At 38.8% G+C, this 15,873-nt stretch overlaps 1 protein-coding gene across 10 annotated transcripts in view; it reads right to left on the bottom strand.

Moving 5' to 3' along the window:
- Positions 1–2,012: 2,012 nt before the first annotated feature.
- CPT1A (carnitine palmitoyltransferase 1A) overlaps positions 2,013–15,873 on the bottom strand; it is a 61,814-nt gene continuing 47,953 nt past the window's right edge. For 9 of the 10 annotated variants that reach the window (XM_075425250.1, XM_075425246.1, XM_075425251.1 and 6 more), the window contains one exon: positions 2,013–14,761. In XM_075425250.1, the coding sequence (XP_075281365.1) occupies positions 14,675–14,761 (87 nt within the window). In that variant the 3' untranslated portion in view covers positions 2,013–14,674. The remainder of the gene's footprint in view (positions 14,762–15,873) is intronic. The other variant, XR_012764473.1, reaches the window with a different exon arrangement.

Here is a 15,873-nt window from a genome sequence, read left to right as displayed (position 1 = left end):
AATCGAGCAAAGGAGGCAGGAGACCTGCATGGTTGAACAAGGAGCTTCTAGCGGAGATCAGGTGGAAGAGAAAGGTCCACGGAATGTGGAAAGAGTGACAGGCCACTTGGGAAGAATACAGGAATGTGGTCAGAACATGCAGGGATGCAACGAGGAAGGCCAAGGCCAAGGAATTGAATCTGGCAAGGGATATCAGAAACAACAAGAAGGGCTTCTTCAACTACATCAGCAGCAAACGGAAGACTAGGGATAATGTGGGGCTGCTGCTGAATGAGGCAGGTGTCCTGGTGACAGAGGATGCAGAGAAGGCAGAGCTACTGAATGCCTTCTTTGCTTCACTCTATAGTGCCAAGGCAGGCCCTCAGGAATCCCAGGCCCCGGAGGTAAAAGAGGAAGCCTACAGAAAGGATGACCTTCCCTTGGTCGAGGAGGACTGTGTGAGGCATTGCTTAAGCAATCTGGATGCCTACAAATCCATGGGCCCCGATGGAATGCACCCATGAGTGCTGAGGGAGCTGGCGGATGTCATTGCTGAGCCACTCTCCATCATCTTTGAGAGGTCCTGGAGGACAGGAGAGGTGCCCGAGGACTGGAGAAAGGCCAGTGTCACTCCAAACTTCAAAAAGGGCAAGAAGGGGGATCCAGGGAACTACAGGCTGGTCAGCCTCACCTCCATCCGGGAAAGGTGATGGAGCAGCTCATCCTGGAGGTCATCAACAAGCAAGTGGAGGAAAAGAAGGTTATCAGGAGTAGTCAGCATGGATTCACCAAGGGGGAAATCATTTGAACAATCTGATAGCTTTTTACGAAGGCATGACCAGCTGGGTAGATGAGGGGAGAGCTGTGGATGTTGTCTACCTCGACTTCAGCAAGGCTTTCGACACTGTCTCCCACAGTATCCTCCTAGGGAAGCTGACGAAGTGTGGGCTGGATGAGTGGTCAGTGAGGTGGATTGAGAACTGAGTGAATGGCAGAACTCAGAGGGTAGTCATCAGCGCCGCTGAGTCTAGTTGGAGGCTGGTAAATACTGGTGTCCCCCAGGGGTCAGTACTGGGCCCAGTCTTGTTCAACTTCTTCATCAACGACCTGGATGAAGAGTTAGAGTGTACCCTCAGCAAGTTTGCTGATGACACAAAACTGGGAGGTGTGGTGGATACACCAGAAGGCTGTGCTGCCATTCAGCGTGACCTGGACAGGCTGGAGAGTTGGGCAGAGAGGAACCTGATGAGGTTCAACAAGGGCAAATGCAGGGTCCTGCACCTGGGGAGGAACAACCCCATGCATCAGTACAGGCTTGGGGCGGACCTGCTGGAAAGCAACTCTGTGGAGAGGGACCTGGGTGTCCTGGTGGATAACAGGTTGACCATAAGCCAGCAGTGTGCCCTGGTTGCCAAGAAGGCTAATGGGATCCTCGGGTGCATTAGGAGGAGTGTGGCCAGTAGGTCGAGGGAGGTTCTCCTTCCTCTCTACACTGCCCTAGTGAGGCGGCATCTGGAGTACTGTGTCCAGTTCTGGGCTCCCCACTTCAAGAAAGATGAGGAGCTACTGGAAAGAGTCCAGCGGAGGGCTACAAGGATGATGAGGGGACTGGAGCATCTCCTCCTATGAGGAAAGGCTGAGGGAGCTGGGCTTGTTCAGCCTGAAGAAGAGAAGGCTGTGAGGGGACCTAATAAATGCCTACAAATATCTTAAGGATGGGTGTCAAGAGGACAGGGCTAGACTCTTTTCAGTGGTGCCCAGTGACAGGACAAGGGGCAAGGGGCACAAACTGAAGCATAGGAAGTTCTGTCTGACATGAGGAAGAACGTCTTCACTCTGAGGGTGACAGAGCACTGGAACAGGTTGCCTAGGGAGGCTGTGGAGTCTCCTTCTCTGGAGATATTCAAGACCCACCTGGACAAGGTTCTGTGCAGCCTGCTCTAGGTGACCCTGCTTCAGCAGGGGGGCTGGACTAGGTGACCCACAGAGGTCCCTTGTCGCGGAGGATGAACCGGACTCGACACGACGATCAGTGTGATCAGGTACAAGTAGTTTATTAGCCCCAGATAGCTCACATTTATATTCCCCATTACATACGCGGCGATCTCCCATTGGCAATAATAAAATTAAATCACATAGAAACCCGATTATGATTGGTGTGCATTACTTGTTCACGCGCTGTGCTCGTGGCCTTCTTGGAGGTGGCAAGTTCCGCTTCAGTATCGTGGACTGATTTTCTTTGCATTCATTTCCTTGTTTATACCACCGTTTGTCCTCTAGATGCCCTTGCGGCCTTATGCTAAGGCTCTGCGGCCTTATGCTAAGGTTTCATGGCCTCATAGAGAAAATGCTGGATTGCTCACGTCTGCAGTCCTTTAATGGTTCATCCTCCACAGTCCCTTCCAACCCCGAACATTCTGTGATTCTGTGATTAAATTTGAATGTGTCTGGATTTACTCTTTCGATGGTTTCTGACAAGTATAAGTTAACAGGCTCCACGCTTGGAGCATCTGCTGAGAGGTGCTCATGGTCAGCACCTGCTGATATTGAGAGTAATATCTGTGCTTGTATGGTGCCTAATATTAACAAGCTTTGTTTTCACACTGCCATCAAAATGCACCACTGTAATAAAATTATAGTAATAAATAATGAAATAAACCATAATAATAATTTTTTTGAGGAAGCTATAATTAGGTAAAGAAATATTTAAATTAAAACTAAACCACACTCCAATACTTTCTTGCTGCTCAGATGAAAATGTGTTACTCCATCTAAATAGCATTAATTTGAGGACCTCAGAAACTGCTTTCTTTAAAACCTGAAGGCATTTCAAGACCACCTAATTATGTAAATATTGGTGAGACATTCTGAATCCCAAGGCTGAAGTACACCCATAGCCCGCTCTTCATTAATAGAGAAACAGTGACACTTGGTGGCAAGCTAGGGTAAATACAAATGTATGCAGGTGCTTATGCTAAATGTGCTTTATATGGAAAGTAATCTGTATATTACAAACTTTCAATAAATTCAACATATCCATTACATCATTCTTATTACACTGAAGTGCCTAGCAATTTTTCAGTTATAAAATAAAGTGAAATAATAACTGGTGAACAGCTACATTATCTTAAGAACATAAAAACATGCAGTTGCATATTAACCATCTATGGTATAATATCTGACAGGCTAATTTTCATTTTTATTATACCTGACTGAAGATAGTTATGTTGGTTGTGACACTCGGGAATTAGATGAACTGGTTTCAGTTCTTGTGCGCCACAACTGTTTATGCAGAGTATTTGAGTACCTCCTTCCAACTGGCAGATAACCTGGAATGAATAACTAATGATTAGCTTTCATCTAAGAAACTGTAATTCTAAGCATATAGATATAAAAGGTTTTCATAAGAGTTCCACGTGTCTCATAAAGCTGCATAATCACAGACTGGAATCTCCCAAACAAATGGATCATTATGCATTAAAACGTTTGCTTTTTGACCCTTAATTTTTTTTTGGAAGCAGCTACTGAGATCTAACACTGTAACTCAACCTAGGGGATATGGATTCTTGGTTTTCTCAATTGCTCCATGGGGCTTCATAGAGCATATTCTAGCTATTTACTAGTGTGCTGGCTTCAGATTCAGTCCCCTAACCAGAACACACTATTGTAATTGTTCATGTTTCATTTAATTTATTCAGCTGTGATTTTTAAATCAAGACTTTTCATTCAGATTAATATTCACTTTTTTTTTGTTTCCAGCTGTTAAATATAAAATAATATGCTATATATCTCTCTCTCTCTCTAAAGTAGCACTGTAACAAGACAAAATTTGGACTGTGAGTCCAAGGAAGAGATTGCCTTATTCTTGATACGACATTTACTAAGTGGGACTTCTTGATACTACCATGGTACAAATAAGTCAATTTTCTCTAGCATTTAATCTTACTGTCAATTACAGGATATAATTACCACAGAGTTGGAATCATTTCTGTGTGAACATCTGGACTCCTCCACCATGCTGTGCAATGCTAATAACTCGCAGCCAGACTTGTCAACATTTGAACTCTGAAAAATTGCTTTCTCTTGATGATTCTCAGTAACATCACTAACTGCCTCTGTTACCTCAGCCGGAAATACAAAGTTTTCAATCTTCACAGGCATGCTTTAAAATCTACTTTAAATTCCAAGCAAATACAATAAATTTGAAAATTTATCTGCCAAAATAATGTATTTTAAAGAAAGGACTGTATTCAAATGTAATACTGAGAATAGTTAATTTACTTGTCGATGGCAGAATGATTTTTGCTTATATACTAACACTAATACTAATCAGCTGCCCAAGGGTATTTGGTGATGACCCACTAGGCAGTTTGTGTTCAGGTGGCTGTAGGAGAAGCCCCCTCCCCAGCTGTCCTGGAATCAAAATGTGCAAGTGGCAGACACGAGCGAACTAGACTTCAGCCAATAGGAATGGAAACAGGTGAAAAATCTTCCATCTTCCATAACATAGCAGTGCAGGAAATCTGAAGAGCAACATTTTCTTTCCCTCTCTTTTGTGAACAGATTATATAGGACAGTGTTTGAAAGAACCTTTTACCCTATGGCACTTAGAATAAGGCCCTTTTCAGACATCCAACAGTTGGACAGATTCTTCCAATAAAAACAAAACCTTGCATGCATACTTACTATTTCGTCATAGACAGAAGCACTAGCCTGAAGTAAGCCACAGCTATCACTGGTAGATTCTAGTGCATAAAATAAACCATATTTTGTTTAAAAAAAGATCAGTGTTTTATGCCAAGAACTCCTTTACAGCTTCAATAAAAGAGATTTTGACATAACTAAAGCATTATATTCTTGTGAAAGAAATATTTAATATTCTTTTGTAACAGACTTGCTGGGGAAAATAGACTTCACCTTTGGTCTTTTTGATGTCTTTCAAAGGTTTATTGTGCGCATTCGGCAAAATTAATTTAGCTTCAGGATAAACTACCTTGTAAGATCAAATCTAGCAGCCAGTTTAACTTTGAGCAGGATTGTGAACAGGTTATGGCCAGAACACATTAAACAACCGCTCAGAGCCTACTGTCATCATCAGCATCAGTGCAAACCACCTAACTTTCATAATCAGTGGTCAAACTTCAAGGTGAAATAAACCATTGTTCAACTCAGTCAAAAAAAAAAAATTGTACTGCAAGAAGGAATAGCTTCTTCACAGTCCCCTGAAGGAACAGGGAGGTGGTACGAGTGGAAGGGAAAATCAAAACTAAGACTGAACTACACCGTTGAAGCAACATGAACCTACACGAAAAAACAGTAGTCCACTCTCCTTTCAGACATTCTTAGCTATATGGACATAATAAGTAAAGTCTCATGCTTCAATTTGCAAAATCTAGAAATTTATTTATTTAGCTATGTAAATCCTTCCCTAAGCCTAAGAGGAGAGAACAAAATAAATCCCCCTCAATCACTTGTGGTACTTACCATTTAAGCAATTGGTCAATTTTGTAACTGCATAGTACTGTTTTGGATTCCTTTAAACTGATCATAACAAACACATTTATTCTTACCTGCAACTGGAGGTATGAATGATCTGAACACATGAAGAAAAGAATGTTTTCTTTATAACTGTTTTATGCATTAAATGATTCATTTTTTTAAAATGAAATGAATAAAAAAAAATTCACTTAAAGTGATCTTGAAAATTGGAAGTTATTTACATTTTCATGACATAATTAAGCACATAAATGCTGCATCTGTTCAGCATTACCAGATACCGTTATATAGCTTGGATATTATTTCTGCTTTTTCTGCTCAACATATAGTTATGGTTCAGATCTAATGCATTTACAACTATAATAGCATCATACTTAATAACTAAATTTGTATTTTCAAAAACAAACCAAATGAACAGAAAATGAAACAAAGACAGAAACCAACTATTTTCTAGTTTCAAATCAGAATTGAGAATATTTGAATTAGACAATTTGCTCTCTGTGTGTGCTGTGCTTCCTCTTAATGTAGATAGCAGTTTAAGAGGGTAAGTAAGCAGTGTAGCAACAACCAATCAGCTTTGTTTATTTCAACAGAATTATTTATAACCTGATAAGAATTTTGTTTTAATACCTTTAAGAAACAGGGCAAATTAAGGAAACATGCAGATTTAGTGTGATAAGCTGTAAGGATACTAGGAAGACAGCTGGCCAGCAAGATTTTTTCTAAACATTTTAGCTCCTTGTACAGAGACTAACCAATTTTCATTCCTTTCAACTTGACTTCAAAGAAAGCAACTGTTACGCCTTAATCACATTTATTTTCTAGAGGCTTCCACCAGTCTTTTGAATCTTATTAATGGTTCAAAAGACTGAAAGTTTCGATTATTAAATAACTACTGATAATATTAAGTATGTGTGTAAACAACCTCCCAAGCCAGAGATACTTTTAAACTACGACTGTAACATGAAATCAGAAAAAAAACCCAAAACACATAAGGTAACTGTCACAGTAGACCTCAAGCATCTCAGGATGAAATGTCGCTGGGAAACACACTGGGCTTGGTTGTGTCAGCAATCATTTCTGTGACAGGTGGTTTCCTGCAGACAGCCCCGCAGCTGCCAACCTGCCTTCAGCCTGGCACCTTGGTGGGGGACTGCAAGGGAAAATCAGACTTCATTTTCAACGAAGTGATTTTTGTGAGTTTGAGGGGTGGGGGGGTGGGGTTTAATGCTTTTGATTTTTTAATCTAACAGCACTGTTTGTCAAAATATTTACATGGAAAAAAATGTCAGCTGGTATGCTTAATTATTTCAAGACAGTTGCTCGGAGGAAACCTCAGTGCCCCTCTAGAAGCAGCCACAGTGCAAACTTAAAATCTGGAGGTTTCTTCAGATGATATTCTACAGGCATAAACAAAGATGCAAGGACACCTAAGTATTTGCAATATGAATAACCTGCATTAAGCAGATGGATTTGGTCCATGAGCATGACAAGAAGTTTTATGCTGTGTACCTTTCTAGACAGCAATTGATCCAACATAGAAAATGCAGCTTCAATCTATACAGAAAAACTGCCAAACATGGTAAGCAACAGAAAACCCCTCTCTTCTACAAAACTACTTTCCCCATGGAGATTTAAAAATACAGGCAATGGTTCACTGCTACAAATAAATTACTTTTTAAGATGACAAGTGTGCCACCAGTGGAACTAAAAAACAAAAGCTGATATCCTATTTGTACTTTGTACAATTATCTAGTAGTTGCTAATACAGACAGTAACATATAAAACCAAATTAGGTATATTTGTGATAGTTAAGATTTTTTTAATGAGTAAAATAACTACCCAGCCATTTAAATATATGGCTTATAACATGGACAAGAAAAAGAACAGCAGTCAGAGCCATAGGTTCACACTGCATGCTACTTCTGGCAATAAAAACCAATTTCTGTATTTACTACTAAGTTCGATCTAGTATAAAATTTATGACATAACTTTAAACATTATGTGGATCCCATGCAAGTTTTAATGTGGCAGTTCCCCACACTGAAGTCACAAGTATGCATCAATATACAAAAATTCCCATTTCGATGAATCCTACTGGTATCATTCTGACATTTTGATTGACCGTTCCCTCTGGAGAGAAAATGCTTGAAGTTGGAACACTACAATTTTTATGCTGCATTGCTACAGAAGAAAGAAAGTGGACACCATTTGAAGTCAGATAAGGTGAATGCATATGTTCCGCTGCCTCTGGAAGATTTAATTCCTTGTATTTTTCAAGATCTTCATCATCACAGCTGTTGTTTCCATGTGGATGTACTTCAACTTTCACTATTGTATTTTGATTTTCAATGGTAAGTGGATACTTGAAGTGATCTAACAAAGTCTCTCCCACATTTACAGTGCATAGATGATTGTCTTGACTAGACAGCAATCCTTCTTCTACCAGATTCTTAATTACTGCCATTTCCAGATTAAAGTTTTCACAACTAACAGGACTATTTTGACTAAATATTTCAGCTACAAGTCCACTGTCTATTACTGATCTTATATCAAGCAATATCTGATTCTCCATAGTCATGGACAGACTGTCAGCTGGTTCGTATTTATTTTTTTCATTGAAGATAATTAAATTTTCTGTTTTGGTATTCTTCTGAATAGTTTTTTCTTTCTAGAAGCTAACGAAATAGTCTTAACCAAACAACGCATATGTATAATACTGACAAATAACTCAATTAATATGTAACTGTGAAACTTAAAATCATAATGCTGGAAGAGGTTCTTGGGATTCTGAATCTAGCTTTCAGAAAATACCGGCCACCATGCCAACACAAACAAGATGCTTTTACCATAAGAACACATTCTTTGTAACTTTTAAACACGTTAACAGCATTCAGTCAGAATTTTGCCACTTGACTTCAGCAGTCAAAACAAAATCAATCAAATTTGACATAGTGCACTTGGACAGCTATAATGACACTGTTTTTAAGTATGTGTCAGTAAGTACCACATTAAGACCAAACAGTATCTGTACTGTCCATGTCGCTATTGCCAGTTATAGACAACGCAAGCCAAAGCACCCCTACCCAGAGTACCACAAGGCCACCATTAAAAAGACATAGGCCAAGATCCACCTTCACTGTCATCACTACTGTATCTGGATTTAGACTAAGACAATATGGGGAGGGCCAAGCCACCCGTGTCCCCCTGGCTAGACTGGGATATAGCAGCCCTCTGCAGGTTCAAGCTTCTCTGACCCATATGCAACAACCACGACCAGCTCTAGGACACCCATGGCGCTCCGGCTGCCCTCTCCCCTGACCCCATATCACCACTCCGGTTTCCAGGGCAGAAGGGAACGGGACAGGACCCACCTCCACCCCGGCCCTCAAAAGAAGCCGTGTCTCTGCCCCTTCCCCCAAGCAGTTCAACTTCTGCCATAGCCGGCACCCGCCCTTCCGTGTGTGAGGAGTGACGACTGCAAGCCAGAACAGAGGATAGGCATGTGCCAGAGCACGGCTTCCATCCGGCCCCACCCCTGCCCCCCATGGCAGCCTCGTAGGCGGGTCTCGTGCTCAGCAGAGGCAGCAGTGCAAATTGGGCTGGGTGGTTTGGGGGATTTTTTTTTTTTTTCTGTTGTATTTAAAGTATAATTTTCCTTGAGAAATTACCTCGCATTACAAGGAGTCAAAGATTAACCAGCACTCTGGTACTGAGTAAGAGGTTATTTGTTATAAACCATGTAGAAGAGTGCTACTCAGCACTGGTGAGGCCACAGCTCTAGTACTGTGTCCAGTCCTGGGTTCCCCAGTACAAGAGAGACATGGACATACTGGTAAGGGTCCGACAAAGGACCATGAAGATGATTAAGGGACTAAAGCATCTCTCTTATGAGGAAAGGCTTAGCCTAGAAATACAAACTGGAAAGGAGGGTGCAAAGAAGATGGACTTCCAGGAGCTCTTTGGTGCCCAGTGACGGGACAAGAGGCAATGGGCATAAACTGGAACACAGGAGGTTCCCTCTGATCATCAGGTAACACTTTCTCACTGTGTAGGTGACCAAGCTGACACCCGTTAATATAAAATTTCGACTGACCAGAGTGATTGTAATTAAATTAAAGTAGATCCTTGCTGTTTTGAGAAGACAGGAAAGCTCCAAGACAGAGAGGCTCCTAAATAATTCTACCCCAGACAGCTCAGCCTTGGGAAGGCAGAAGCACCAAGCTACAGAGATAAAGGGGCACCAAGAGGGCAATGAGACCAGAGCAAAACAACCTGGAAGGACACAGTAAACTCATCTTAGAACTGAGTTTGCACAGAAACAAAGGTCAACCAGCGGACACTGTGGTGAGGAGTATAAGCCTTCATCTTAGGACCCCCAAAGACCACCCGAGGACGCTAACAGATATGCGTGAAAGACATTAACATATGCTGATTAGTTCTTGGAAAAATCATTAATATGCTAAGCATTTCTCAGAAATATAATGAGTATGTATATTGTGATTGTATTTAACCTGAAATGACAGGATGTTTGGTGCACACGTTTGGAGGAGAGATCCCCCGTGTGCCCAGCACTACAACAAAGAATATCTGCTTAATAGCCCTCTGACTATTGAGTCTTCCACTCCAGCTTTTCACGGCATCAAAGCACTGGCACAGGTTGCCCAGGAAGGTTGTGGAGTCTCCATCCTTGGAGATGCTCAAAAACCATCTGGACATGGTCCCTTCCATCCTCAACCATTCTGCTCTTAAAGCCCTTTCTACAACTCCCTGTGTAAATTCTGGAATGGTCACCCTGGTGCCTTAAAGATTTCAGAATTTAGAAAACACTCCAAACCTACTAGGCCACTACCTATGGCCCTTTAAGACAAAATATGGTTTCCGTGAAAGCAGAAATTGAACTTGAACTTTTGATTTTATGTATTACTGTCTTCATTTTTAGGAAATTTTGTGTTTAAAAAAAAAAACAAAACAAAAACAAAACTGCAACTAAAACTACCCAACCAATTTCAAGCTACCTTTCATCCATAAGGTGCCATATAATTAACCCAGGAAGAAACTGGAATAAGTTTTTCCTTTTTTAGATACAAGCTTCCACCCCACCAGCCCAAGTCGGCAGCCCTGAAAGTTAGAGAAAACCAGAAGAAAACAAAACAAGGAAACCCTATGCTTTCTACTCACCTCTCAAAGGTTTCATCTAATAGCTAAGTTCTTTATCCTAGTACTTCCGAACAGGAGTTCATTAATCTCAGCTGGAGCTGATTAATCCCATGCATCGTGTATAACTACAGCAACATTTTCTGTGCATAAGATGCATCTTATACTTCCCACCCTTAAAACCAGGAAAAGGGAAAAAGGGAAAAAAAAAACCAAAAAATAAATCAGTATTTTCTGTGCCTAGAAAATTTCCATACAGCATTTCTGTTCATATTGAACATATCAATTTAAAACTTCAGTATCCAGCCTCGGTTTCAGAGTTTTGAAATACAACTCAGGAATTAACAGTATCTAAGAGATGAAGTGTGAAATTGGTATCTTTGTTCTTTCATGTAGTGAAGGCTGCAACATCCAAAAAAGCTGCAAGCTAAACGACCGTGAAAATGGTCTATCACACAAAACTATTCGGTGGGTTTTGTTTGGGGTTTTTTGTGTTGTTGTTTGGTGGTGGTTTGTTTTGGTTTTTTTTTTATTAAACAGCAATTGAAAAACTAGTATCTGAACCTTTAAAGGGTAAAAAAAATAAACCAACCCTCTTCAACTGTCTCAAAGTAGTCCCCAGTTTTAATGCAATTTCAAATGAGTTTTCAGGTACTGGGAATCTTCAGACAAACCAAATGACATTTTAACAATGTTAACTTTCTGTGCCTGAGCTAGTTCTCCACTGCCTTACCATTCATATTCTATGGATTACTGACTGTAAAGATTAAACCAGTGCTATTCTGCTAGCTTGCAGACACTTTCACAGAAACATTCCAACAGTTATTTGGATCTCATGCAAAAAGCTTATCTAAAGTAATACCAATGTTGTTTCTTCTTTCCACTGAACCTGAAAAATTGTTCATTAACACATTCCCTATTAATTAGCAAGACTTATAAATCACTGCTAACATAAACTGAATAGTCTGCTACTACCATTCGTAACTGGATTTAATAGCAATGATTTCACAAGTCCAGAAACAGCAGCAAGGGAGCTGTGAAGAAGATACAAAAGATATTAAACATTGTAGTAAGTAGTGGTAATTGTGAAACTTTATTTTCTGAAGTCACAGAAGAGGGTAGAAAATAAGAGACAAAGCGCTGGATGTAAGTAACCTACCATAGATGCAGAGTAATTGAACAAGATAAAAAAACCCAACATCTAGCTTAAACTAATATATTTTGTATGAGAAAACAATTCGTACAAAGGCTAATTAGAAACATGATTTTCAGGGTCGGGCACACGCTTCATTAGTCCCTCAAAAAATCCAACCCTTAAAAGAATATTTAGTTTGGAATAGTGTTAATCCTGTACAATGGTAGCCTCTAAATGCACTTAATGTTCTCCTAATTTCTGGCACGAAACAGCTGAAATAAGAAATTTGGAAAACACACTTTCGAGTTATTCCACCAATTCCATCCTGCTATTTAATAAACAGGTCAATTTATTATCCAACCTGACTCTTACCACCTACTCAACCCTAATTTCGAGCTGTTAGATCACTAATTGACAAGTGATTCAAGGTTTTAGTAACAAATCAATAGTTTTTCTGGAATATGAACATTTTACTTTATAAAGTACACTGTACTAGAAGGTTCATCCAAATCTAGGTAATGTTACATTCCTATGGCTTTTGAGCAAAAAAGCAAGCTGTTTAACGTATGCACATAATATTGAACATCAAGATTTAAATTAGTTATTTATTAATAACCTACACACTGTGAATTTCTAAGATTTACATCCAAAAGCATATTTTATTTACATGCTGTTGATATTTTAAAGAAAATGAAATAAAATCTTATCTGTTTAGAAATTATGATCTATCCCAAATTTAAAAGATACACTTAACACCACAAAATGTTTAAAACATTTACAATAAAAAACAGCTTTCTGTGCCAATTATACTTTAAGAATGTAAAATTGCATTGATAACTCAGTAACTACAATTAGACTTGAAACACTTAAAACCTGAGAGTCAAATCTAATTTTTTTTCCTATTTTTAAAGAAAATCCTACAAGCGAATATGCCCCAATGTTAATTTAAGCACAGACTGTTCAGTGGTCAGTAAAAAACAAACAAACAAACAGTGCATTATTTCTTCAACTCCAAAATAATACATCACTATAAAATTATTGTAGTAGTTTGATAAATGCCAGGCCTGCCAGCCGCAGTAAGGCTTATTTCAAAGTGTGCTTTCCCACACACTGTACCTAATCACATAATGAATGTCTTTGGCCAGTTCCTGTGAGGGTTCCTACATTTATGTAAGCATGCATTTGCTTAAGTATGCATCTGGGATCTTTGAGACTTCCTACCTCAAACATACACATACAGGTGTTTTAAGAGCTAGATCAGAGAAAAAAACCAAACAAACATGAAGAGGCACAGAAAGTTAGAAATATGGTACAGAAAACATTCAAAGTCTAAGAAGTTTTTTATCAACCCCAAAGGCCTTTTAAAATCAGCTCTGGAGCAGTATTCACTGTATTACTTAATACCATGTAGCTTGCATTTAAAAAAAATTAAAAATAAATTGTTGTGGCAAGAGGTATGCTTTACTGCACTGCAGGATGTAAAAAGTAACCACACCTATAAAGCCTAGAGAAGTATTGCGCACAATGTTACTCCATTTTGTAGCAGCCATTTTCTTTCTGCACTTGGAAATCCTATCCTCCTTTTTGAGTGAAAGAGCTTTCCCCTCCCTCCTTGTATCCTTCAGAAACTGTGCTTGACCAAGAGCATCTCCCAGGAGGGGTCTGAGAAGCCCAGGATTTTCCCATTCTGGAGCTATTATCCACAGTTTTAATAGTTTGCCCTTCTCACGCAGATGGTTGGCAATGGAGTAGTGGTCCTTCCAGGCTGAAAGCAGCTTCTACAGGCAGCCTTCCTTTGTAGACTGTCCAACAGGTTACATTTAACTACACTGACATTCCCTAGGATCCAGAACCTCTTATCCCAAATGACTATCAATACCATTCACCAAAATAAACAGGAGTATCTGTAGCTCTGAAACAAAGTTACTCCTGCATTTCCCAGGGACTGATCTTTGCCATTTAAGAAGGGACCATTTCATTAGAGCTTTAAACCTAACTGCACCATATGGCAACATACTCAAGTCTACTCATGCCACACCAACCTAACTTACAATGTGAAACGCAGATCTGCGTTACTAATGCTTCATCTCCTTCACCAATAAGACAATGTAAAACCAACTCCCAGCATAAGCTTTTATCCTTTTTCTTACTTTTCCTATGGCACTTGCATGAACAAGCATGCAGGTATATTTATTTATGTGGAAATAAAATGATGTGGCAAAAATGCTTGTAAGTAATATGAAAAATGTGGTATCTGATAATTAGATGAAACATTTTACTACCAACGTAGCACTACCCACTGTGTTTTTTTTTCCCCAAACCCCCAAAATTTCTGCAGCTTGGTATGTTATGGTGGGTTATATCAGAGATTTCTTTTGTATGTTTTTACAGAATCTACCTTTAAAAAAAACCCTAAAACCAATGAAGGTAAACAGCCACAAGTTTTGTCATTCATTGACATAAAGCAGCAGATACATTGAGGAACATTCTGCTATCAATACATCGCAAATCAAACTTTTTCTAGTATTTGAGTTTAAGATAGTGTGTTTTATCATTTTGATTCTGGAATACAAATACACTAATTTTAATTCTAAAAAGCGCAAACATACACAAATTAAGAGGAAACTGCAGGAGTTAGAATACACATGGCTTCATGCAATGATGCTATACTTCATTCTTAGACACATACAAGATTTCAAAAGTCATCCTTTGTGGAAACAAACTTTCCAAACTACTGAAAAAAAAATAATGAAACATTCAATATACTGCTAAGGCTTTCGTAGGTGATCAAGATGATGCTAACTCAGTTTCTTCACCAGCTACTGTTTGACAAATCTTGCTCTCATTCACTGTCCAGAAGAGTTCTCATCCCAACAACAGGAGATTACTAGGCACCAATAAGGCAAATCACTTGGTACAGTTTTTAATGAGGTTAAATAACCCCATGATGTCAACCATTGCTTTTTGGATGTTTTTTCCAAAACGATGAGAATCCTTTAAAAACAAACAAAAAAAATAAAACCAAAGACTTGTACTGTCAATCAACAGTTATCTTTTAGGCAAAAAAAGGAACCTTTTAACATTTTATAATTTTGCAGCTTACAGAATTAAGGCACATATTTTACCATTAAGCAGGGAATTTAAACCACAAAAATTTTAATACTATACAAATTAATCCTGGTTTATGCTATTACTGACTAATGAGTTCTTCATTATGCATTTACTTTCATACAGACACGAACTGAGATCTTCTCCTTTTGAAGTCAGATGCATCTATAGCTTTCTGTTACTTTAAAATAGCTGGGTTTCAGTATTGGGATTTTTATACAAGATTTTGTGAAAGCTAATATTCAGAAAACAAAAGAATGTCAGAAAGTGTATGACTAATGACCTAGAAGTACTGAAAGTGCAGAAAAACATTTTGTCTTTGAGTTCCTATCAATCCTGAATTGTTTGCAATTGAAAAATTACATAAAGTATTTAAAATGCAAATCACAATTGTCTAGGTGTAAATAAACTATGAACTTGTTCTGTTTATTCTAAGTGTCAGATGAATGGTACAAGGCAGAAATTAAGATTACAAATATAAATTATTAGGTTCATTACAGGACCTACTACAAAGACCCTACTAATACCAAGGCCACGCACGTGAAATCCTACCTTTTCTGATGGAACTTTGACTTGACTAGTAAGTAAAAAATACAGGGAAATTTAAAGTACAAGCTAACAAGCATGTGAAGAACAATTTCAACTACGAAAAAACAAAGTTGTATTTTCTAATCTTGCACCAAGTTCTCGTGGACATGCTAAGGTCAAAGAGGAAAACTAGTTCAGCTATGTAATCCTGAACAAACTTAGCATTTTTATTGAAGTCAAAAATCTAAATGAAAGTCTAAAAAATCTAACCATTAATTGAAACTCACTCAAAGCAGGCCCTTGCAACAGCAGGATATTAAATAGATGACATCTACTACATTCTAATAATGGGTGTTACTCTAATAAATTTTTGGTTAATTATGTTTCTCAAGCACAGATTATAACTTACAGGTCAGTTTCTTTCAGTGTTATTTAAACAAAGAAGATTTGAAGGATAGGGAGCATACATT

This window comes from Opisthocomus hoazin, chromosome 7, assembly GCF_030867145.1.
Source record: "Opisthocomus hoazin isolate bOpiHoa1 chromosome 7, bOpiHoa1.hap1, whole genome shotgun sequence".
Classification (NCBI taxonomy): domain Eukaryota; kingdom Metazoa; phylum Chordata; class Aves; order Opisthocomiformes; family Opisthocomidae; genus Opisthocomus; species Opisthocomus hoazin.
This window is presented reverse-complemented; position numbering and strand designations above follow the sequence as displayed.